Source organism: Rhinopithecus bieti, unplaced genomic scaffold, assembly GCF_001698545.2.
Source record: "Rhinopithecus bieti isolate Rb0 unplaced genomic scaffold, ASM169854v2 scaffold_2888, whole genome shotgun sequence".
NCBI classification, from domain to species: Eukaryota; Metazoa; Chordata; class Mammalia; order Primates; family Cercopithecidae; genus Rhinopithecus; species Rhinopithecus bieti.
This window is the reverse complement of record NW_016804209.1, coordinates 260975-287814: the sequence shown is the minus strand read 5'-3', so window position 1 is coordinate 287814 and position 26840 is coordinate 260975. Positions and strand designations below refer to the sequence as shown.

General features: G+C 34.3%; 1 protein-coding gene across 2 annotated transcripts in view; it reads right to left on the bottom strand.

The window, feature by feature from the left end:
- The window catches only part of TUSC3 (tumor suppressor candidate 3), a 222162-nt gene that overhangs the window by 18019 nt on the left and 177303 nt on the right, over positions 1 to 26840 (bottom strand). For both annotated transcript variants that reach the window (XM_017867199.1, XM_017867198.1), the window contains 2 exons: positions 16672 to 16735; positions 3990 to 4064 (listed from right to left, as the gene is read on the bottom strand). In XM_017867199.1, the coding sequence (XP_017722688.1) occupies positions 3990 to 4064; positions 16672 to 16735 (139 nt within the window). The remainder of the gene's footprint in view (positions 1 to 3989; positions 4065 to 16671; positions 16736 to 26840) is intronic.

Here is a 26840-nt window from a genome sequence, read left to right as displayed (position 1 = left end):
AGCTAACAATAGGAAAAGTACTTTATTTTCTCATTTCCTTTTTGTTATGATTGAGAAGATTTTACTCTAAAGCAGATAAATAATAAAATATGTGTCTTTTGCACATATATTTTGGATATTTAAACAAGATTCATTGCAATTATTAGTACAATCTAAACATGCTTATAAAATTTAAATACTTAAATATGGTTCTGTAAGTAGAAATTAGTGTTAATCCTCTTAAGAATATCTAAACATCGTTTAAGAACAAATATTTGCACAATAGCACCTTTTATTCAGAGATTTCTAAACAAATGAAATGAAATTACTTGTAAAATAAAAAATATTTATAAAGATTAAAACACTAAAGCAGAATAAGGAAAATCAAACATCTATATGATTCTATAAGGAACTATGATTTTAAAATTTTTTCCAATATATAAATGAAACCAAATTTAACTGCAATTCTGGCAATCATGGAGTACACAAGGTACAGCTTTGTCAAAATATAATCTGCAAATGTGTCTGTTTTTATGCAACTCTGCAGGAATTCCTTCTAAGTTTTCAATATGAATTGTGAAACATCAAAAGCATTTAATAGCATCCAAGTGTAGCCTCTGACATTTCATTTCAGACAACACTCATGCAGCTGAACTTCACATGAATATTGGGAGAAAATAAAGCAAACAATGAGTTTGTGAATATCATAAAATATAAAAGTTTTTGAAAATTATAGAATATCCCCATATGACAGACACCAGGACCCATAAAGCATAACAACTTTGCGTAGAACAATCTTACTAAACCCATCATGAATTACAAAATGATTTACCCTATACCTTCCCAAATCTGGTATTTTATCTAACACTTCTTTCTTTTCCAAAAGAAGAATAAAGCGCTCTTTTCATTCCCTTTACTCCTTTTTAGTAGCTCCCCTGGGTTGTGCTCTATGGGAAATGAGGCTTGAAATATGTGATCAAGTAAGACAGAAAAAAATTACTTGATCCTATGCAGTGGAACAAAATAATGCTACTTCCCTTGTATATGGGAAGGGAGAGGAACTGAGGGTAGTGAGGGGTTAGTAATTATTAAAGGAACCATGGCAGTCACATGAGATACTCCACCTTTGGAAAGAAAATGCTATGGTGAGGCAGATGCATTCTGACCTGGGAAACACTAATCATAGTAGTTGTGCCACATCAAAACAAAATCACATCAAAAGGAGTAATCTGAAAGTTTTAAAATGTTTTTCAGCTCGCGCTCATACACACACATGCACACACAGAACATGAATAAACAATTTAGGGGTGGGTGGGAGCTGGAGTTAAAGAAACATCTACCAAGAGGGAAGTTGGAAACGGTGATTTAATAAATTCAGTATCATATTACTCTAATAAATGTTCTAAGATTTAAAAATTTACTACACATTTCTTACTATTATTTACCTTAAGACAGGATATACAGTAAACACATAATTAAGAGGATGTCCTCCACATAGACCAATGGAACAGAACAGAAAACCCAGAAATAAAGCTGCACATTCACAACTATCCAGTCTTCAACAAAGCTGACAAAAACAAGCAATGGGGAAAAGACTCCCTATTCAAAAAATGTTGCTGGGATAACTGGCTAGCCATACGCACAAGAATGAAACTTGGCCCCTACCATTCACCATATAATATGAAAATTAACTCAAATGTAAGACCTAAAACTTTAAAAATCCAAGAAGAAAACCTAGGAAATGCCCTTCTCAACATTGGCTCCGGCAAATAATTTTTTTTTTTACTAAGTCTCCAAAAGCAGTTACAAATAAAAATTGGCAAGTGGGACTGATTAATGAGCCTCAGCAAAACCACAAGACAGAGTAAACAGACAACCTACAGAATGGGAGAAAATTTTTGGTAGCTATACATCTGACATCTAGTATCCAGAATCTACAGGGAACTTAAATTCATGAGCAAAAAACCACCCCATTAAAAGCAGAAAAGAACATGAACAGGTATTTCTTAAAAGACATACAAGTGGCCAGTAACCATATGAAAAAATGTTCATTATCACTACTCAGCAGAGAAATGCAAATCAAAACCACAATGAGATACCATCTCACACCAGTGAGAACGGCTATGATTAAAAAGTCAAAAAGCAGATACCGGTGAGGTTGTAGGGAAAAGGGAATGCTTATGTACTGTTGGCGGGAATATAAATTAGAGCAGCTACTGTGGAAAGCAGTTTCGAGATTTCTCAAAAAACTTAACGTAGTGCTACCATTGGCCCAGCAATCCCCTTACAGTGTATACACCCAAAGGAAAATAAATCATTCCACCAAAAAGGCATACGAACTCTTATGTTTACTGCAGCCCTATGCACAATAGCAAAAAAAAAAAAAAAAAAAAAATGTAATCAACCCACGTCGATTCCATGGTGCATATATACCACATCCATGATAGACTAGATAAAATGTGGTATATATGCACCATGGAATACTATACAGCCATAAAGAACAAAATCATGTCCTTTATATCAACATGAATGCAACTGGAGGCTATTATCCTAAGTGAATTAACACAGAAACAGAAAACCAAATACCACATGTTCTCACTTGAAAGTGGGAGCTAAACATTGCATACATATGAACATAAAGATGAGAACAGACACAACTAGAGTGGGGATGGAGGGAGGCGTGTGTAGGTTGAAAAATCACCTGTTGCATACTACGCTCATTATTGGGTGATGGGATCCGTACTTAAACTTCAGTATCATCCAAAATACCCATGGAACAAATCTATACATATACTCCCAAATCTAAAATAAAAGTTGAAATTATTAAAAAAATAGTATGTCCTCATAGGGATAATTTGTCATTCCTAAGGACATGAAGTTTATTCAAAAGACACATAAATACAATTATATTCAACATGATAATGTGCTCATTTCTTTTGTAGTTTCTTTAATAGATGATACCATAGGAAAAGAGGGCAGTCTAAACTGTGTATTACATCAAAAACATTTCAACCCCTAAGACTTTTAAGTATTCAGAAAGCACTATGATTTGTTTATACACATGTCACCCTAGCTAAAACCCACGAAGTCTGGATTTTGTTTTAAATTTATTAATAAATACTCTTTCAGATACCTATGCTGCTCATACATAAATTTTGGGTTTTAAACAGTTCAGAAATGCAAAGAATAATAAGAAAAACTGATAGGTTTGTGGACATATCAAATCATATAGGGACTTGATATTAATGATAAAAAGTCTGTGGCAGGAAACAACCGACTGTCCTTTGCTCCTCAGAGCACGTTTTCCCTGTGTGTTCTTCTCCTTTTGCTAGAAAACTCTTTACTTCTCAATAACCTCATGTGTTTTTCTACAACTCGGAGAGAAATGGTCCCGTCAAAGAAAAACCACAGAATTAACTTGCTTAAAAACATAATGCTGGAAAACTTGTTGGAGCTGTAAATCTTGTTATATCAATGGAAAAGGCAAAGACCCTGGAAGAGACAGTATCAACAGACGCCGTTTAAAAAATGTTAAAGGAAGCTTTGGAACGAATGGAAAGGTAATACATCTCAGTGTACAATACCTATGCAGAAGTTTCAGCTAAGTCAAGCTTTGAGTGCACCCCTGATTCTTGTAGCTGAGAGAGTATGTTATATGACAATAAGATATCTGAAGACTCTGTCCCCAGAATTTTCCATCTCTCTGTGCCAGGTGGAATTACAGCAAAGACTATGGCTTCAGCAGGGATGGATTAGAGCACCCTGACAAGGGTGAAGGACAGCTCCACTTTATATGCAATTCCACAGAAAACTACCCCATCCCCTTTTGGAAGAAATACATTTGCAAGTACACGAACACATCCCAGAAACAGAAAAAAGTTAAAATCTTCTTCAAACCAGAACATTTCTTTAGAAGTTTGTTTACAAAGGGCTTTTATGTATTTCCCATTTGACTTAAATGAATCTTAAGACTAAAACGAAATTACAAAAATGGCAACACAGAGACTTACTCCGTCTTTTTCCAACATCTCCTTTCGAAGTTGCTGCTTCATTTAGAAGAACCATCCCCATGGTGATAGCGGCATCTGCAGTAGTTGTCAAGGAAGCCATAGACATAGATGTGAATAAAATCTATTAATTTTTCTGGCTCTGAACACAATGATCCAGAATGGTTAAATTATAAGTGCACAAAGAGGTAAATAAAATCAATTATTTTTATATAACATAAAATTACCATTCTTTGCGTGAGGAAATATGCCTTAATTTTTAAAAAATTTATAACACGACAGTTCAATTTGTGATATATTGAGAGGCTAATTCTAAAGGTTCTTAAATTCCAGGATTTTCATAGCACATATCAACTATATGGACTCTCAAAACCAGTTACAACATTTCACATTATACATAAAGATATGCACTGCTTATAGACATGATGACACATGACATTGACACATTTCATTTTCATTGTGTGCACACAGCTTTTTCTTCTAAATGTTTTTCATAGATTTTGTTTAGATGAAATCTTTATGAAGCTCAGGTATCATGCCACTTGAAAATCTGGGGTATAAAATTAAAATCTTACAAAAGCAAATGAACATATTATAATAAAACAATTTAATGAATCTAGCAGGACCCGGAGCTAGTCAGCTAACTGAAACCTTAAGAATGAGATCACAAAATTACTTTTGTATTTAATACCTGCTTCCAACAGGATGCATATATTCATGCTATGTTGAATAATGCCAGAATTAAGAAAATGATGGGAAATTTTCACCTTCATAAAAACATTCTTTGCCATGTTATTACAAAATTTTGGACATCATCGACTCTTAAGATTTTAGAACTCATCATTTCTGAAAATACATTTATTATGTATTTTGCCCAGGCAATTAATGGATTAAAATTGAAGAGAAAATAAAACAATTCAGGCCAGAACTTCCTCAATTTGCTTAATTTCATTATGATTCTGTTGTATTTGTTTCTACTGCTATTTGTGTATAAACAGCATCAATAAATCTCCTGTGCTGGATCTCTCTATCAACAAAAGCTCAAAGGATAATATTGGGTAATATACGATCAAGTGGAGGAGGTGAGAGAAAATTCTGCAGAGAACATTTCCTCTCTGAGTCTTGTTTTTATAATCATATTATTGAAATTCTGATTATTTATAATGCTCATATTTGAGTCCATCTTCATGACCGTATTATCCAATTTCTGGATAATGATAAATGCCTGACTTCTCTATTAAGGCATTTATGCTTCCATGACCTCTCTATACAAATGGTTTTCAAACTACTGTATTTTTTTTAGCATTGCAACTCTTTCTAGGAAAAGGAAAATAAAGAAAAACCTGTTTGGAAGCCTAACATAATACAAGCGAAAAAGCCCCTGCCACCCCTGCACAATGTCAACCCTGCCCACCATACACATACATACCATAGACTAGCACTAAACTTCTAGAGATCCCTGCTATACAGCTTGAAAAACACTGAAACTTCTATGAAATGCCTGCCTTTCAATCGTGTAGCAGTAGCCTGAAAAGAATATTTTAAGAGAATGACTGTTTTGTATTCTTAAAGTATTTTGGACCATCTACTTGTATACATTACCCTGAATCCATAGACACCGGACATTGTTAACATGATAAAAATTAAAAACTTGTTTCACTAAAACTGTTCATATCAGTTTTCTGCAACAGATAGATGTGACTGATATGGATCCTTAACAAGGAGTTACTGAGTTTCCCCTTCAATCATTTTTTCTGTAATACCTTTTATATTCATGCATAAATTTTTATCTACACATTTAAATACACATATTTAATCTAATAATTCAAATAGAACTGTAGATTATTTTACTATGAGTTTTTAAATTTTTTTTTAAATTTATAGAGACAGAGTTTCATGTTGTAGCCCAGGCTGCAGTGCAGTGGCACGATCTTGACTCACTGCAACCTCTGCCTCCTGGGTTCAAGCGGTTCTCATGCCTCAGCGTCCCGAGTGGCTGGTATCACAGGAGTGAACCACCATGCCTGGATAAATTTACTATTTTAGTAGAGATGGGGTTTCTCCATGTTGGCCAGGCTGGTCTTGAACTCCTGGCCTCAAGTGATCTGCCTGCCTCGGTCTCCCAGAGTGCTAGGATTACAGTTGTGAGCCACCGTGCCCAGCTGCTAGGACATTTTTAACTATTCAAAACATAAATGGCATTTAAGGTGAATTTATGTAGATATTAAAAGGAAAACATACATTCATCTTATGATTCCATCTGCTAAGCAGCTTCCTCCATTCCATTAATGAATCATGGGGGAAATGGCAGTATTTCTATTACTAGGGAAAATAAAACCTACAAAATAAAATGTATGACAATTTTGATGGGAGTAAAGCCATATATTAATATGCTCTTACGGTCCAATTTTATACACACATAAATGCACATGTACACAAATATATGTATCGGTTCATACACACACAAAGACATGAACTCAGGGAAAACTATATTTTACTGGGCATTAACTATGGTCACCCAAATATAACATGTCCCTATAAATGTATCTTCATAACATTTTTACTACTCTCTCTCCATATTATTACAATGTTGAAAACTATCAGTAACATGTTTCTCATTTGAATCGCTTACATTAAAACAATGTGGTAACAGAAAATAATGTACATTTTTGTAAGAGTATACCATATTTTATTGCTTTATCTTACTGATGGCATCTGTTTCCAAATGCTTGCTACTACAAATATTCCTGCAAAGAATATATTTTCACAGGTCCCCTAGTGTGTATGTGTGATATATTCTCTATGGTCTACAACCAGAAGTGGAATTTTGGGGAGGTTCAGTAAGTGTATTTTCAAATTTGTTAGGTATAATCATACTGTTCTCTAAAAAGAGCAATGTTCAGGTTTTCTTACATTTCACTAACACGATACTACCCAATTATTGGTTTTATCAAACTGGTAAGGAAAGAGTTGTATCAATAGCTCCTCACTTGGTTCTGAGCATTTTTTGATATGTTCATTCCTCTTTTTTTGGTTTAGTCTTTGGTATACTTTTTTTTTTTTTTTTGCCCATTTTTCCAAAAGCACAGTTGCTTTTCTTATTAAGTTGGAGGACATTTTTTTTTTCTAGATACGAATTGACTGAAGTATTGCATTCAGATTCTCCTTTATAGTTTGTATTTTAAATTATTTTGTCATGTAGGAAGCTTTAATTTTAATGTGGCCAAATTTATTCATCTTTTCCTTTATGAGTTTTAGTGCTTGTTTCCTGCCTTAGAAATTAAATCCTCCTCCTAGGTTCCTAGCCTTTTCTCCTAATACCTTCAAAGCAAGTCAGGTAATAAGGAGATCTTTGAATTTGTTATTCCCACTGCCTGAGGTACTTTTCCCTGGGATGGCCATGTAATTTACTCCCTCACTTCCACTGGGTCTCTGTTCAAATGCAATCTTGTTAGAGAAGCCTCTTCTCACCTTTATTCTGATTTTTTTTTTTATAACACTGTTTTTTAAAGAAAATTCAGACGGTTTACATTTTACAGTTTACTGTCTCTGTTCTAGGACACAATTTTAGCTCCAAAAGGGCAAGAACTTTGTTTCATCCACTATCTTACCCAGTAGCAACAATTCTTTGATGTAGATATTATCATCTGTTTACAAATAAGGAAACTGAAGCCCAGAGAAGTTTAAACAACTTGCTCAAAGTCACAAAACTAAAGAGTGAAAGATGCAAAGCAAAAAAGCACAAAAGTAATGAAGTAAGATGTCAGGATTAAATGAAAATGATAACAAGCATTGGGCAAAGAACATAATTGCTAGCCCAGTTTCAGCATGAAACATCTTTATGCTGAGCATAAAAATCTTTTTCATAGAGCACAGAGCATTCAAATACATTTTACTACTCCATAAATATATTCTAGATTTTACAAATAAGTTTGCAATAACTTACAAAATTGACATTTCAAACATGTCTATGATTTTACCTTTATATCACTTATGTTTCACATTGCTTTAAATCACATTTTCTAATTTACTATTTTGTTGGGAGCAAATGAAGTAACAATATAGCATTTTCAAATTAGGTAAGTTAAAAAAATATGCAGACTCTCTATCAACAGGGCAGAAAGGGACCAGAAACCCCACGTCTAACATCAAAATTTTAAGATTTTAGCATGTCAAAAACCTCAGCAAATCATCATTTATCATTAATTATATGTGCCAGAAATATGCCCATGAACTCCACTCCTATAAAGCTATTCCAAAATATGACAAAATACAAAGTACTAAAAAACTTAATATACATACAAAATCTATTTTAGAATAATTTAGTGAAAATTAAAATGTAAACGTCCAATTATAATATGTGGGCCATTTTTGTAATAGGTTAACTAGCCATATAAAAAATTCACAAAAATTCTTAATAACAAAGCAAGATATATTAATAGTAATTTTGTCACCATACCAAATGAAAAGATGTATGTATGTATAATATGTAGAAAAGTATGTATAAAACCTTGACTCCTTTAAAACAAATACAAAGAAATGACTGCAGGGAATGAAAGATAAAAACAGTAACTGTTCATGGGTGAGTTAATAAAATTGTGGATTTTTGTTGTCTTTATTGACCACAGCCTACAGAGCAGAAACTGGCAAACTTTTTCAGTAAAGGGTCACAAAGTAAATATTTTCCAGCTATGCAAGTCATATGGAGTTTGTTGCTATTACTCAACTCTGTTGTTGTAGTGCAAAAGTAGTTACAGGGAACACATAAATGAATGGGTGTTTCTGTGTCCCAATAAAACTTTATTTACAAAAATAGCAGGCAGGTTGGATTGGGCCTGAACTGGTCCTAGTTTGCCAACCTCTGCTGTAAAGGTTTAAGGTGGTGTCAAAAACACTGTATACCACTATGTCTCACTGGAATTTAGCTTTCTTCTTACTTGACAACTTTTTAAAATGCAAGAATTTAGTAAACATTTGTGCACACAACCTTAAAGTGGGAATTTTAAAGCAAAGGGATTACCAGACATAGGTTATATACAACCTCAAGGTAAAATCTTTAGTTAGAAATCAGCAGGGTCAGTAAATAAGTATGATCTCTTCCTCATTTTCTTACAAAAGTGAGTTTTCTAAGCTTTAACAAGAAAAGAGCAGTGAGCCGTTTAAAAACCTGATGGCTGTAATTAAGACATATGAATTATACTAAAATGGCTTTAAGCTTGCTAACCCTCCCTCTCTATTATTTAAAGATATATATTTTAACTCAAGGCCTTTAAGAGTTGAGAATCATTTGGCTTAAATTTCATTGTATTAACTAAAACATTTTTGGCTGAAAAGACTGCATAACACTTATCATTTGGGGAAAATTACATTTGTAACGTAAAATCTTCCTTTTTATACACAGGAAGAAGCTAGATGATCATCTCTCAGTGTTCTTACGTGGCATCGAGTGGAAGGCCGAATGATTAATGAAAGACCCTCCAAATCTGACAAGATTCCACTTCTGACGAAAAAGAATGTTACTCTTTTTGGTCATTAAATTGATGGGTGTAGCCATCTAGCTGTGCCTCACTGAAATATCCCAACATTAAAAGAAAATAACAGATGGACCTCCACCCTTTATCCTATACACACATACTATGGCCTAGTTTTTGTATTACTTTGCACATTTTTATTAATATCATAGCAATATATATTTAAACTACTGTGCACACTCCAGTTTCTTTGCTGATCCTGTTGATCATTTTCCTATGCTTAGTCAAAATATTGACATGATCCCACATAAAAAAGCTGCTATTTGTGGAAATTACATACAATACCCAGAGGCACTGAGCATTCCACAGAGATAGTAACAAATACATTTACAAAACATTATAATCCCTTCTCAAATGCATAAGTTTTCTGTTGCTCCTAGGAATTGAATCAAGATGTTTTCAATTTAAAGATAAATGTAAATAGATGTTGAAAAAACTGTTAGCATATTACAGAAGACTTAAAGGAATCTAAATCTAAAATTTTCAACTTGCATCTATCATTAATTTTTTTCTATAGTATGTTTCTCCTTGGATATAACATATTAAAAGCAATGTTTGCTCTATGTGATAGACTAGAAACAGATGCCAAATAAAATCATATTCTTTCATAATAAATGGAAAAAAATGTTTTGCTCATAGAAAATGCAATGTGATCTTTATAAGAATAAACATTTTAAATTGCTAGTACAACCTTTACTTTTATATAAATAATTTTACTTCCAACTAATATTTATTTCATGTCATTTTCTTGAGACCCTCTAACTTAAAAAACATGTGGAGAATTAAGGGGCAGTGGCAGGTCAGAGATTATGTAGTTGACACTAAAGCTGATCCTAGAACTCATATATTCTGTATCCACTCATACAGAGAGACCATCTCTTGCTGAATTCAGTGGGAACATTACTGTCTATGGAAATTAATTTGATCTGATTGAAATTTTAAATACATTTTAAAATGACATTAGTTCTGCCCCTCCAGGACTGCCTACTGATAGAAGAAAAAGGCAGATTAGTTAGGACAATACAATCATACATTTCTGCAAACATTTCTCTAAATATGAAACGAAGGTACCTTTTTATTTTAGAAAACTACTAGTTGTAATTACATGTCTGCTTTATTGTGCCATATTTATAGTTGTAGGAAGAAAAGCAGATTTCAGATTATCTCATTAAAATCATACCTGAGGTTTTGAATTTTAAGAACATTCTACAATCAAAACCATATCCAACCTTAATTCTATCACTGGATCACCACAGCTGAAACTCTCTACTCTGGGAAATTATATAAACAGTTTTAGACCGGGCACGGTGGCTCATGCTTGTAATCCCAGCACTTTGGGAGGCCGAGGCAGGTGGATCATGAGGTCAGGAGATTGAGACCATCCTGGCTAACATGGTGAAACCCTGTCTCTATTAAAAAAATAAAAATAAATTAGCTGGGCATGGTGGCGGGCGCCTATAGTCCCAGCTACCCAGGAGGCTGAGGCAGGAAAATGGCATGAACCCCGGAGGTGGAGCTTGTAGTGGGCCAAGATCGCGCCACTGCACTCCAGCCTGGGCGACAGAGAGAGACTCCGTCAAAAAAAAAAAGTCTTAAACATAATTTCATATACATACTAATTCTTCCAACTATGGTTTCAAAACTGCATATTTGCACTTCATGACTTGTACCTCAGCACTTGGCATGTACACCTGCGTGTATGTGTGTATTTATATTTACATATCCCCACACATATTTGTTTTACCCTGCTAGAGGATGTTGTATTCTATACAAAATATGATAAGAGTAACTAAAGAAATATGGGCGGGCGCGGTGGCTCACGCCTGTAATCCTAGCAGATCACGAGGTCAGGAGATCGAGACCATCCTGGCTATCATGGTGAAACCCCGTCTCTACTAAAACCCAACAACAACAACAACAAAAAATTAGCCGGGCGTGGCGGCGGGTGCCTGAGGTCCCAGCAACTTGGGGCCTGAGGCAGGAGAATGGAGTGAACCCTGGAGGTGGAGCTTACAGTGAGCCCAGATCGCTGCCACTGCACTCCAGCCTGGGAGACAGCGAGACTCCATCTCAAAAAATAAAAATAAAAATAAAAAATAAAATCAACATATCCACTGTATCTTTATTAAAATGATCTTTTCAGATGTATACAACAAATACACACAATATACAATTTGGTTAGAATATTACTGGCCTATTCACAGAGGTTTTGATTTATTGGCAAAATATTACTAAGTAGAAAAACAATGCATTAAAAGTTTTAAGCTCTTGACTCTTCAACTGATTGGCTTTATCATCTTAAGCAATTTAAACAAACTAATCTCTTTCTCATAAACCAATTATGAGGCCTAATCAATCTTAGGAACTTTTCTGGGCTAAACATTCCCCTCCAAACCTTGTCTTCCTCCATATTTCTATCCTGCAACACATAGCTGAACTTCAGAATCATCTCTGATTTCTGTTCTTGAATCTTACTTGTGACATTTATTATCAATTTTGATTCTTCTTCCTCTCACACAGCAGCTGAGTCACTCATCCATTCCTTTACTTAGGTTCATCCTTCAGGATCAACTATTGCCAGCAGCCAGAACAACTGCCAGCGATTCCCGCTTCCTTTGCTCTGCCTTCTCTACCCTATCCTTGATGTTATTACTGGAGCAAACCTCCATTGGCTTTCTGTTCCCTAAACAGGCATGACACCACTATTTCCCTTTCCACAGCCAAATTTATCAAGAAGACATGTGGGGCTCAACCTCATAATACTTCAGAAAGAATTCATAGGTTACTCAATGCCAAATATGTAAAATTGGCATATTACTTGCAATGCATCTACCCCCTGTAGCTAAGATTCAAATTTCTCAGCAAGGTTTTCATTGTTCAGCCTAACCAAACTTTCACCAATCTCTTCAAAATGTATATTCCAGCCTTGATGTATTTATCTTCCTGAAATAAAGAGTATTCACTCTCATTTTATGATTGTATACCTGTTGTATCTTCTACCAAAATAGCTTCCTCACTCATTTCTCTGTCTCTGAAACTCCTTTTTATACTTCCACATCCAGCTGAAAAGTCAGTGCCAATTCTCTAGATAGGGAGTTAGCTACTCCCTTGCTACTTCCTTCGCATATGTGTCTCACTGTATTATAAGTATTTTTCTGTCATCCTACCTTTCTGTAAACAGCAAATATCTCATTCACATTTGCATTAGGTGGTAAAACATTAAAAAAGGAAAATAAGTGAAATAAAATGAATTTACTTGCAAAATATAAAGTCCTATGTAAGTTATTTTAGAGGGTTTACATATATTCCATATGAAAATGTAATGTTTCTTATTTTTTCATATAATTTTCTCTCAAAGACTACTTAGGATTTTTCTTTTCTTAAATAAGGTATTGAAAAAATAAAACACTACTGATATGGAGACAATTTTATTCTTAGTAAATATCAGTCTGTAACCTATGATACAAAATAACTCCATCTGTTTTCTCCTAGGTTTTTTTCAGCAAATCTTTCTATATCGCAACTGCATCTAATAATCTGACTTACTAAATTAGGACGAGAAATCCGAAAGACAGAAATGTTCTCTCTACAGATAAATGAAAAGTAATCATCTGGTATTGGCAACTTTTTGCTGAAGAACAAAAAAATACACGAAATCGACAAAAAAAAAAAAAAAAATAGATTGCTTCAAAAGTAGCAGTAGACTGTCAAATGAAACTAGAATCAGAAATTATTGAAATTATTTTTATTTTTTATTTTTTGAGACGGAGTCTCACTCTGTCACCCAGATTGGAGTGTAGTGTGTGATCACAGCTCACTGAAGCCTTGACCTCCCGGGTTCAAGTGATCCTCCTGCCTCCGCCTCCCAAGCATCTAGAACCATAGGTGTATGCCATCACATCTAGCTAATTTCGTAATTTTTTATAGAGACAGCGTTCCCCCTAATATTGTAATTTTTTGTAGAGACAGCGTTCCCCCTACTGTTGCCCAGGCTGGTCTCAAACTCCTCAGCTAAAGTGACTGGCCTGCGAAAGTGCTGGGATTGCAGGCATGAACCACTGCGCCTGGATTTCTTTTAAAGTTTTACTGATAATGAGTCCAGCATTTTAAAAGAATTTTTCTGTTTCTTAGTAACAGATATGTCTAAAATTCAAAAAACACAGGAAAAATGAAGCAACAAATAATGACTATTAGCAAAAGAGAATGAGGCTTTTCTTTTATGTATCACTGCTAAGATCTATATGAAGAAATTCACACTGCTTGTGAAATTTCTTTGAATCCTAAATCTCGGCTTGATGTCAATGATCCATGAAATGAAACCTTGGAGAATTCCTGCCATACAATAAAATGATGATCTCAACACAGCTTTTCATCCTTCTGCTCAGTATTCCTGATGTGTTTCAATAAACTCATCACTTTATCTAGATAAAATATACTGCTAAAATGCTACACTATGGATTGAAACAAGTTAGAAACAGCAACAACAACAAAAAAGAAACTACAATAATTCAATAAATGAGAGTTAAAAACTTACCTGCAACAAATGCTTTATGTTTCTATCAGTTTGCTTTAATGTTAACATATTTTGCTTCCTGAATATCTTTAAATAATAAGTTGAGAGTAAATACAGCTTTGCCCTTATTTTCTAATAGGGAGGAGTGGGTATGTCTACAAACATATATACAAATACTTCCTTTTCTCACCAAAGGCCCCTCTGATGTGCAGAAAGCATTACTCTCTTACCATATTAAAGCTGGTGTGCAGAAATTCAGTATTTGTTGAAAAATACAGCAAAATTTGTATTTCCGATTCCAGTCTGTGAGACAAACTAGAGCCAAACAAGTACTCCTCATAGTAGTTTCTTAATTTTGAAACCATAAAGCATACAGGCAAGTAAACAAATGCAAGCAAGAAATGGGCTGCAGATATGCCCAATTTCATGTATGTATCCAAGCATGCATAATCAAGGGTGGAAGAAATAAAAATGTTGAGAATTGAGACATAGGAAGATGGTCAGTGTTGTTCAATGAGTTTTAGAAAGGTATCTTTTAGTTCTCCTGCAATATAAAGGAAATTTATAATCATTTTCTTCTCAACTTCACGTCCTTCATTTTCATTAAACCTTGAAAACAGTGCCTTTTATTATAAGCTATATGATTTAATGGGTTCAAAAATTTTGCTCTAGAAAAATTAAGTCATTTCACTGTTTACAGTTCAAGTTTTAGAATTTTGATGTTTTATTAGATGATTTTTTTTTTCCGGTCATCAACACCTTTGTCCAAAGCTAGGTGTATTCGTTCTCACACTGCTAGTAAAGACATACATGAGCTTGGGTAATTTATAAGGAAACAAAGGGTTAATGGACTGACAGCTCCACATGGCTGCGGAGGCCTCACAATCATGGTGAAAGGCACATCTTACATGGCAGCAGGCAAGAGAGAGCGTGTGCAGGGGAACGACCCTTTATAATGCCATCATATCTCATGAGACTTACTATCATGAGAACAGCAGGGGAAAACCCATCCCCATAATTCAGTTACCTCCCACTGGGTCCCTCCCATGACATGTGCGGATTATTACAATTCAAGGTCAGATTTAGGTGGGGACACAGAGCCAAACAATATCACTAGGAATCAACCCATATATATGTGTTTATGCATATTATCTGTGGCCACCAAAGTTCTGAGTAAGAAAGAAGGGAAAATAGAGAGAGAAATAAACCAACTAGCCTTTTGTGATTATTGGATGCTTCATGTGTGCTAGCTCATTTTCTTCACACAAAAATGCCGTGTGGTTAGTATTGCTAATCCTGATTTTACAAACAAGGAAGACTTTCAGTTTCTCGAGAATTCCAAGTGCTTTAAACATTTTCCATCCCTTTTCCCCACCATACAGTAATCACTATATACCACCACTTCATGTAGTGCCTAAAACACAGTAAGCAAATAAAACAGGTTTCTTGAATAAACTGAAGGGGTCAGTCTTTGCTGGTAGACTTTTAAAATGCATTGTTATGACACAACAAAGTAATAAAATCCAAAACTTCAGTGTTGTTAAAAGATAGTATTTTCATCCAGATTAAAAGAGTAGGCATGACTAACATTCATTCATGAAATTATACATCACACACCACAATAAAGTATTGTACATAAAACTTAAGTACTTGCACAACCGACAGACCATGAAAAAGAAAACTGAATTCTAATTCTAGCTCACGTAGACTTCCCTATAACGTAAGCCCTTTGTGGGCTCTAGTTCTCCTACATATAAAATGAGGTTTGGCCTAGATGAATTCTAAGATACTTAAAGGTTTACAGCTTTGGTTATATACAGTACTGGAGAATTTGGTCTAGACTACTTCATTTGAATATGAACCTTAGTAACCAAGATATTAGTAATCAAAGTTTATAAAGGATACTAGAGGCACACGTTAAATTCTCATAATGACTCAGTATGTTCAAGCAACACTATGAATTTAAATTTCAAATATTTTCGTAAGATTCACACAAACATCAACGTTCCCCCCAAACAGTGTCCAAACTAATTTTATTTCATTCTAAGAATATTCAGATTAGATGCTTAACTTTACCTTTTTCTTATCCTGCTACTAGTTCTTATCCTGCTACATTCTTTACCCTTCTAAATCCAAATCATAAATTACATTGTATGATCTGATTCACAACACTTAGTCTGACTCAGTCTGGTATGTTCCAAAAAGGCATGTTGAACCACTCAAAATCTCCTTCTTCTGACATACCATATATTTAAGGGAAGCAGTACAATGATAATCCCTTTTTTAAGCTGCTATTTATACCATAACGCACTTTTTTTGTCACCATTAAGATGCCATAGGGAAAAGCCATGTAAACTTCACAAAAAAAAAATCTAGCCAGAGATCATCAATGCAGAGTAAGAGTAATACTTTGAAATTCAACAGTCAGTAAAAAATAAATTATGATCTGTTAATGATACTGAATAGCAACAAATTACACTGTAGCAGGAAATAATTAACAAAAAAATAAAACTAGTCATACAGTACAGCTTAAAATTTAATGTCTTTTAAAATCTTGATATTTACTGCCAGGAAAATGTCAATTTAATAACATGTAGCTCTGGTTTGCCCTTTTCAATTCATCAATATTTTAAAAGGATACTCAGTACCAGAATAATGTGTGATTCTGCCACAAACTGAGCCTGGCTGCTCCCATGAATGTAGCTCTATAAAAGAAGACAAAGAAACAGAATTACAGTTTGAGAAAGCCTCATAATTATTTTGTAGTTTTAAGTCATGCAAATAAACAATGGAAAATCCAATTAGATTTTACTAATTAAATTTTATTACTTTCTACTAGGTTCCACTTATTTTAAATAATTATTAGTTAAATGCAATTAGATGACAATGTTGGTTGATGATACTACTGTAAACTGTAGGTGGCAACTTAGTATCAAAAACAAACTTAATATAACTTCTTCAGGAATTTATCACAAACATACACACATTAAATATGATTCCTGTAGAGTTACTGCAAAAGTACAATTTATTATTTTTTTTATGATTTTTCATCCTTTAAAATAAGTTAGAAGTGACCAAATGTCTAATCACTACTTCCCACATTATCAAAGTTTTTAAAATAAGGAGTCAGCTTTATAAATGCACATAATTCATTATAGCATTTACATTTTTTCAAAACAAAACTATGAAAATTGTTTTACCCTATTGAGTAGCATACAGTTGATAACAGTTGATTATAGAAAATCCAACACAAATCTCCATCTAGATTATCTGGTTTCTAAATTGATTCTCATGATTATTTCTGTTGTTTATCTCTCTTAGGAATATCAGTTGCTATGCAGTTGTTTTAAATAAATGTCCTTGTCTAGGTTTTCTATTTATATTAAAAAATACTGGAGAAAAAAATTTAGCAGCTTACAGTACAAATCAATGACTCAACTTTTACATCATTTATGATGTATAACTGTATCATATGCTTCAGATAGTATGCTCACAGTATCTTGTTTTTTCTTCTTCTTCAAACTTTTTCAGGGGGTACATGTGCAGATTTGTTACATGGGTAAATGGCATGTTGCCAGGATTTGATGTACAAATGATTTTGTCTCCCAAGTAATGAGCAAAGTACCTGATAGGTAGTTTTTCAATCCTTACTTTCCTCCCACCCTCCAACCTTAAGTAAGCCTCAGAGTCTACTGTTCCCCTCTCTGTCCATGTGTACTCAATGTTTAGCTACTACTTGCAAGTGAGAAGATGTGGCAGTTGGTTTTCTGTTACTGCATTAATTTGCTTAAGATAATGCCTTCCAGGTGCATTCATGTTGCTACAAAGGACATAACTTCATTTGTATGGCTGTGTAGTATTCCATGGTGTATGTGTACCACTTTTTTTTTAATCCAGTTCACTGTTAATTGACAGTCATATAAAGTAGTTATTACCTGTCAACTTCCAAATCAGGAAACTGAGACTTAGAAAAATTTACCTAACTTGTTCAAGATTGCACAACTACTAATCGGTGAAGTTTGGACTGAAATCTAGGACTGTTTGTATAGATATGTATGCCCTTTCCACCATACAGTAACAACTTACCAAAACACAGGAGGAACCTCAAGTAAAACTTTCTAAAAACTTTAATTAAATGTTGACAGTTAAAGTAATTAAAATCAGTATTTAAATAACTGACGAACATATCTGAGTTTAACAGTACAGGATAATATGACCAAATTTACATAACAACTGCAAAGTAGTTTGCCTCTATGAGGATCACAAACTTAAGAGAATAACTTCAGATGTCTTCTAGGTGAGTGGTTTATAATCCTTTCTGTTTATTTTCAGTAACAGAATCTTCTTTGATCAATCTTTTGTCAAGGTCATCAATGGACTCCCCCATTACTAAAACCTATGGTCATATGTAAGTCTTACTGGACTTAATCTACCTGAAAAATATGCTGCATCTAACCACTCATTCTCATTCATATTTTCTTCATTTGACTTCCAGAACCCCAGCCTTGAGGATGATTCTACCTCACTGGCTCTTCCTCCTCCAGAAGGAGAAGGCTGTTGCCTTCCCACATTCTAGACTCTGGAGTATCTCAGAGCTCAAAAGGCTTAGGCCTCTTCTCTCTGTTCAGCCTTCCCAGGTGTTCTCATCCAATTTCATGGGTTTAATTATGTCTATATTGATGATTCTCACATTGGTATCTAGTCCGATATACTGGAAGTCTGAAAACAGCTAAAACGCAACTCCTCATCTGCCTCTCTTTCTGTCCCAGCATCTTGCTTCCCTCCCATTCTCCCCTAACTCACGAGAATAACTTATTTTTTCCAGTTGTTCAGGTAAAAATCCTGGAATCACCTTTGTGTCTCTGTCCTTACTTTTCTTTCACTCTTTTCCTTGCCTTTATTCCCTCCTTCCCTCCTCCCTCCCTCCCTCTCCACATATCCAGTCATTCAGAAAATACTGTTGGCTCTACTTTCAAAATTCATTCCAAATTCAACCACTTTTCACCACTCCCAGGAAGAACGAGCAAAGGAGGCTAAAAAATAAGGCCCCAAGATCTGTCTGATCCAACCAGTCATCATCTCTTGCCTAGATGATTGCAATGGCCTCCTTTATTCTCCCTGCCTCTACCCTGGAGTTGATTTGTCATTCAGATGAATATCGCTGAAACTATCCTATCATTACTTTGCTCAAAACCCTTCAATGCTTTCTCAAATGTGTGAGAAAAGCATCATATCATGCAATGCATTTTGTGTTTCCAGTCACAATAACAAGAAACTTACGTATTTCTTTTCAATTTAAAAATGCAGCTAGGTTAAAATAAATCACACTTTGTCCTTAGAGACTTAGTTCATGAAACTGATCTATAACACTTGTAGCTTATTTCTTGCATACATAAGGCAGGAGAAAGGAAAGGCTTTGGAGACAGTCTGGAATTTGCCACCTACTAACTGTTATTATGAACAAACTACTTAACCTCAATTATCTTTAAAATAGGATTAAGAGGATATTCCTCAAGATACTTTCCTAAAAATCAAATAAGATAGTATGATATACAATAGTGTAATTGATCAAACAGAAATCATTTCATATTCTCCACTTCAACAAACTTTGTATCTCGCTCATTTATCTCCTCAACAAACAGCATTCAGAAGTTCATTTCCTTTTCGTAAGTGAATTTAGTGTGTTGAACTGATAGTTTTAAAAGATAATATTCAGGAATGTATACTAACATTCTATAAAATACATTCAGGAATGTATACTAACATACTATAAAACACTGATTTTGTACATCTTTTATTTTGTCTTCAAAGTCACATCAAAAGTAGATACCCTAAGAGCCTTCAGCATTTACTTAGGTTGAATTTGTTTGCAAATTTTTAATTCATCAATTAGTATGTATCAGGCACCACCTGAGGCAACAGAAATCCAGCAGTTATAGGAAAAAATACCTATGTTCTCAAGCAGCTTACACACACAAATTACAAGATTACATTTTATCTACTAATGTGCAACAAAGAGATTACTGGCACACACCAAAAGCTGTAAGAGTAAGCACAAGAATAAGAATGATTAAGTATTGCAAATGTCTTAAACACTGACCTTAGATAGTTAGCTTTCATTTATGGGGCCCTTAAAGCAATGACTTAATTCACTTAAAATTAACCTTAGGTCTGCGATTTTAAGCTGGTCTTAAAAATTTGTCTCTAACAGATGTATATACTTTCAAAATCCTTTGAAAGAGGGAGTATTGAATAATGAATTCCTTGAAAGCTAAAGCATGATGTTCATTTATTTATTTTCCTCTCTGATTTTTTTACTAATTCTCATGAGTGAGGGAAAGAGCACTAACTCAGGATAACTTATTCCAAAATATATATTTACCTTGTATTTATAAGGGCAATGCATTTTCAGATCAGGTGAAGAGTCAAGAAAAAAACGTGTGCAGGCTTTGATAATGAATACATATCAATTCTTCCAAAGGAACAAATGTTTCAACAAACCATTAATATCATGTTTTTTACTTGTGTAGTCCATTGAATATTTCTCTTCTTTTTCTTCTGTTTTTGAGACAGTTTCACACTCTTTGCCCAGGCTGGATTGCAGTGGCGTGATCTCGGCTCACTGCAACCTCCACCTCCCGGATTCAAGCGATTCTCCTGCTTCAGCCTCCTGAGTAGCTGGGATTACAGGTGTATACCACCATGCCTGGCTAATTTTTTTAATTTTTAGTAGAGAGAGAGTTTCACCACGTTGGCCAGGCTGGCCTCGAACTCCTGACCTCAAGTGATCTGCCCACTTTGGCCTCCCAAAGTGTTGGGATTATAGGCGTGAGTCACCGCACCTGGCCTCATTGAATACTTCATAGAGCATATGAACCAACATAAAATAAAAAGTGGTTTAATTTAAAAAATGGTTCATAAAAATAAGGTTGTAAGAAAATTCATTGCCATGACTCATGACTTACTTAAAGCCCAATTTTATGTAGAAAAACAGTATAGCATAATATGAGAAAACAATATATATGAATGATATTATGTTCTTAATTTCAACTAACATACTTGAAAATAAAAAACTGTATATTTTGTTTAATATAGTTTCTATACCTCTTATATGGCAATATCAAGAATGAGTAAAATAAAATAGAAATGAAGCTAAATATACTATATATCAGTATGTGAAATAAACCTGATTCCACTTAAGTTATTACTAAATTCTTGGGAAGATGACACCAGTCAGCATGTTCTGCTTTTCAACATTTTAAATTATGCTGGTAGTAAATACTCCTTAAGGAATCCTTTTAAACGCATGTTCTGAAAATAAGAATGGCTACGGTGGACCAATAGGTTGTTACTTGAGAAGGTAGCTATGGTAACAAAAGCAAACTGAACTTAGAAGTCAGTTTCCAGTGCTAATAATCGCCATTCAATTTAAAGTAGTAGTCGTTACTTAATGAGTTCAGTAATTTGGGCCTCAGTTTCCTAATCGGCAAATTGGAAACTGACAGCATGAAGGAAACAGTGTAGTGCAGTAGTTTATAAAATAGATTTTAGTCAAATTCCCTGAAGTCAATTCTCTATCCTGGGTTTCACAAGTAAGACCTTGAGCAAATTACTCTAAACTTCAAATTGTTAAGCTCTTTGATCGAAATAATAAAGTGTGACAAGTGAATTGATTATACATGTAAAATAGCCTAATGCCTGAAACACAGTAAGAAGTCAATAAATGTAACCTATCACCACCACCACCACCACCACCATCATCATCATCAATCATCTAAGATTCAAATGAGATTCCAAATTTTAATGTCTTAGGTCATATGACTCACAGATGATAAAATTAATCTCCACTGGTTTATGCCCATTGTTAATTCAGTAATAGCAAACTATATCTGAGTTAATTCTCTTGCCAGTGAGTAATTTGTTTTGTAAATTTATGCAAGTCCCTTATATACCAACCTGATACTATTAGCCTTGAGAGCAAAACATATTAACAACCAGCCTGTTTAACCCTAACAATGACTGCTTTAGTTAAATGGGCTTTGGATCAAAACCAAATTCTAATATAAGCAGAGTGCAAAAGTTGTTCAGTAATACATATTTGCCAGAAAATAGCCATTTTGAAGACAATAATACACAGTGTTAAAATTAATTAATTATTTCTCTTATTCACTGATAAAGCAGTGCTGGCATCGCTTTGCTTTGGCATATAATCCCTACTTAAAAAAAAATTTTAAATGCTTAAATCAATCCCATGAAATTTCGGAATTTTGATCCTTTTTTAAATTATAACTTATTTTAAAAGGGCCATTTATAACATTAAGAAAATTCATTGCCATGACTCATGACTTACTTAAAGCCCAATTTTATGTAGAAAAACAGTATAGCATAATATGAGAAAACAATATATATGAATGATATTATGTTCTTAATTTCAACTAACATACTTGAAAATAAAAAACTGTATATTTTGTTTAATATAGTTTCTATACCTCTTATATGGCAATATCAAGAATGAGTAAAAATAAAATAGAAATGAAGCTAAATATACTATATATCAGTATGTGAAATAAACCTGATTCCACTTAAGTTATTACTAAATTCTTGGGAAGATGACACCAGTCAGCATGTTCTGCTTTTTCAACATTTTTAAATTATGCTGGTAGTAAATACTCCTTAAGGAATCCTTTTAAACGCATGTTCTGAAAATAAGAATGGCTACGGTGGACCAATAGGTTGTTACTTGAGAAGGTAGCTATGGTAACAAAAAGCAAACTGAACTTAGAAGTCAGTTTCCAGTGCTAATAATCGCCATTCAATTTAAAGTAGTAGTCGTTACTTAATGAGTTCAGTAATTTGGGCCTCAGTTTCCTAATCGGCAAATTGGAAACTGACAGCATGAAGGAAACAGTGTAGTGCAGTAGTTTATAAAATAGATTTTAGTCAAATTCCCTGAAGTCAATTCTCTATCCTGGGTTTCACAAGTAAGACCTTGAGCAAATTACTCTAAACTTCAAATTGTTAAGCTCTTTGATCGAAATAATAAAGTGTGACAAGTGAATTGATTATACATGTAAAATAGCCTAATGCCTGAAACACAGTAAGAAGTCAATAAATGTAACCTATCACCACCACCACCACCACCACCATCATCATCATCAATCATCTAAGATTCAAATGAGATTCCAAATTTTAATGTCTTAGGTCATATGACTCACAGATGATAAAATTAATCTCCACTGGTTTATGCCCATTGTTAATTCAGTAATAGCAAACTATATCTGAGTTAATTCTCTTGCCAGTGAGTAATTTGTTTTTGTAAATTTATGCAAGTCCCTTATATACCAACCTGATACTATTAGCCTTGAGAGCAAAACATATTAACAACCAGCCTGTTTAACCCTAACAATGACTGCTTTAGTTAAATGGGCTTTGGATCAAAACCAAATTCTAATATAAGCAGAGTGCAAAAAGTTGTTCAGTAATACATATTTGCCAGAAAATAGCCATTTTGAAGACAATAATACACAGTGTTAAAATTAATTAATTATTTCTCTTATTCACTGATAAAGCAGTGCTGGCATCGCTTTGCTTTGGCATATAATCCCTACTTAAAAAAAAATTTTAAATGCTTAAATCAATCCCATGAAATTTCGGAATTTTGATCCTTTTTTAAATTATAACTTATTTTAAAAAGGGCCATTTATAACATTAAGTAAATGACAAATGAAACTAAGATTTGACAGTGTTGGATGATACCCCAATGGTGATTTGTCTCAGTTTGGGTCAAATCCACAAAAACACTTTTTGGTCTTTTCTTCTTACATTTTAAAATAATGCATGATTGCAAAATAAACCAAGAGCTTGTCTGCAGCTAGAGGAAACACGGCTGATTATCTCTGACCAGCTATATGAATTCTTTCAGTCCAAGCTTGTCATGCAGTTTTACGCAAATCAGTATGAAATGATATGCAAATTTTTTTCCATCTATTTTCTTTCATCCTCCTTGAAAACATCATGAAAAGGTACTAGTGTAAATCCTTTCAGTCTGTTTCAGTCCTTTATTCACTGCCTGCCAGAACAAGGGCAATGGACACGCAAAATCTGAGAAAATCTTTTAAGTGATAATCTCTCAATTGTTCAGCATCTGATTCAGTAATCTTTATGAATACAGAAATTATTGCAATAGCAAAAAAAAAAAAAAAAAAAAGGAAGAAAATATGATAATTTACCGTCAACCTAAAAACAAGAGGGAAAAAACCTTGTATTTTCCTTGACAACACTTCTCAGAAGTCAGAACGTTGCCTTACTGTTTTTAAATGAACCTAACTATCTCTGAAATTCATCTTAACTACTTAAGATTTTCCAGGAGAGAAGTCCTAGTTTTCCTGATCAATGTCTACATAAAATGAGAGATCTGCTTTTCTGTGCATGACAGAATCAGTTTATTTTTGCTGAGTGTCTTAGTCTGCTTGGTTGCCCTAACAAAATACCATAGACTGGATGACTTAAACAACAGAAATTATTTTCTCATAGTTTAAGAGATTCAGAGTCCAAGATGAAGGTGCCAATGGGCTTGGTGTCTGGTGAGGACTCTCCTTGGGCAGAAGACAGCCAGCTCCTCACTGTGTGCTCACATGACCTCTTCTTTGTGAGCAGACAGAGACAGGTGGACGTCTCTATACTTTCCTCTACTTCTAAGGCCACCAATCCTATCAGATTAGGGACCTTCTCTCATGACCTTATTTAAACTTAATTGCCTCCTAAAGGCCCATGTCCAAAGAGTCACATCTGGGGAGTTAAGACTTCGACATCTGAATTTTAGAGGAACAGAACTCAGTTCACACCTCTCATTAATTCTAAGTGAGTAAGAGAGCATTTCAAAACCTATCAGCTAGTGGGAATGTAGTCATGATACTAGTCCCGAGTCTCCTTTGTGTGCTAAAATACTAAGAATTATTTTCTTTTCAGTTTCTTTTTTAGGATACTAATGTCCAGGAAAGGATACTTTTGAACTCTTAAGACAGGAAGTATCTTGGGTCATCACTGTAACTGCACAAAGTAAGCTTAAATCCCACTCTAACATTCTAATAAAAGATTCCTGTTTCTTACTAGTTACATGTTTGTAGTCCTATCCTTGGGGTCTTCTTTGAGGCAGCATTAGTTCTTACTAGGCTCTACACCAAATGGCAGACGTGATATAGATGATAAAATACTCAGGCCAAGTCCTTCTGGATTTGCCTGAAAGAAGAGATATAAACGGGTATTATCTCCATCCAGGTGACAAAGAATGCCACTTGTCTGATTTCCCAGATGTTGCACATATCTTCTGCTGGAAATTCCTAAGCACTTCATTAAATATTTGGCTTCCACTAAAAAATGATTACAACAGAGAAATAAAACTGTTCATGAAAACAGTGACAAATCTTGATTATCTGCCACGCAAAGAACTTTTTCTCTGTGAGGTGTCAGCAATAAGGTACCATTCTTTTTTCATCTGAACTTGCAGGACATTGTTTAGCAATGTCTCAGCTGAACTTACTGCACAATCTGTTGTGGAGTACGAAATCCTTACCTGGCCCAAACATACTCCAAAAAGTCATCTTGGAATTTTATTTTCATATTTGAGGATCAAAAAGGTTGATACGTAACCTAAGTTAGTGGTTCTCAAAAGAATTTCAAAATAATGTGTGCATGAAATTGACCAGAGATATTTGTTTAAAAAGCAGATTTTCAGGGTCTATATATGGAAATTCCAATACATCAGGTCTGTGGTAGGACGAGAAATACGTACTACTAAAGAGCTATAAGCCATGACTAAATAACTACATTTTGTGGGAGGCTGTTTGGGAAGGTGCAATGTATAATACTGTAAAACCTTTCAGAAAGGCTATATATTCAGGGAAAACTTCTCACTAGTAAGAAGGTTTTTTTTTTTTTAATTTATTTTAAAAGCTTTTTAAAATAATAAATGAACTGCTACACATCCAGATAAAATATCTTAATAGTGTAAGATGATTTGTTTTTTAATTAAAAAATTTCCATTGGAACAGTGGGAGTTGAGAGCTCTACAGACAGACGCCACATAGAGAACCTGTGGCAAATTGCGCCCAAGCAATAGAAGATTCTACACACATGAGGTGAATCAGGCAGGTAAGCAACACCACGTAACAAACAGCGTATCTCTGAAAATTCAGATTGCAGTCATCCTGTCTAGTATTCTCAGAGCGTCTCTAGAATACTATAAGAGGCATGGTAAATATTATAGGAAGACAGAAACTGAGCCTTTCGGAGATAGAAGAACCAAATGGTGGGTAACCAGAGACTGGATTAAGTCCACGGATTTTTGGTTAACTGTGGCCCCATGCTTGGTCTTATTCAGTCCCTTCTTCATAAAAAGTTATCTGTTCTGATAGTAAAATGGAGAAATAGCTCTCTTGATGAGCTTTACCTTTATTACACTGTGAATAAGACTGGTAGTATAGGTGTTAAAGGTAAAAGAAAAAAAAAAAGAGAGACAAAACAAAACCCATCAATAATAAGGAAACCCTAAGCAGAATATACTGAAATAATTCACGATAACTGCCCCTCCATAGAAAGTCAGTCAACATAGACTGCAGGTATGGAAAACTCCCAGGATCCTAGGATGACATAAAACAACCCGAAGCCCCAGACACTAGTGAGACAGCTAATGGGAATCAACTGTGTTTCAGGAAACACTTTATACTTTTGATCAAAACTGTTAATAGGACCAATTAGAGAGCTTCTCATTCTACTTTATTTTCCAAATAAATGTTGAGAGAACAAAATATA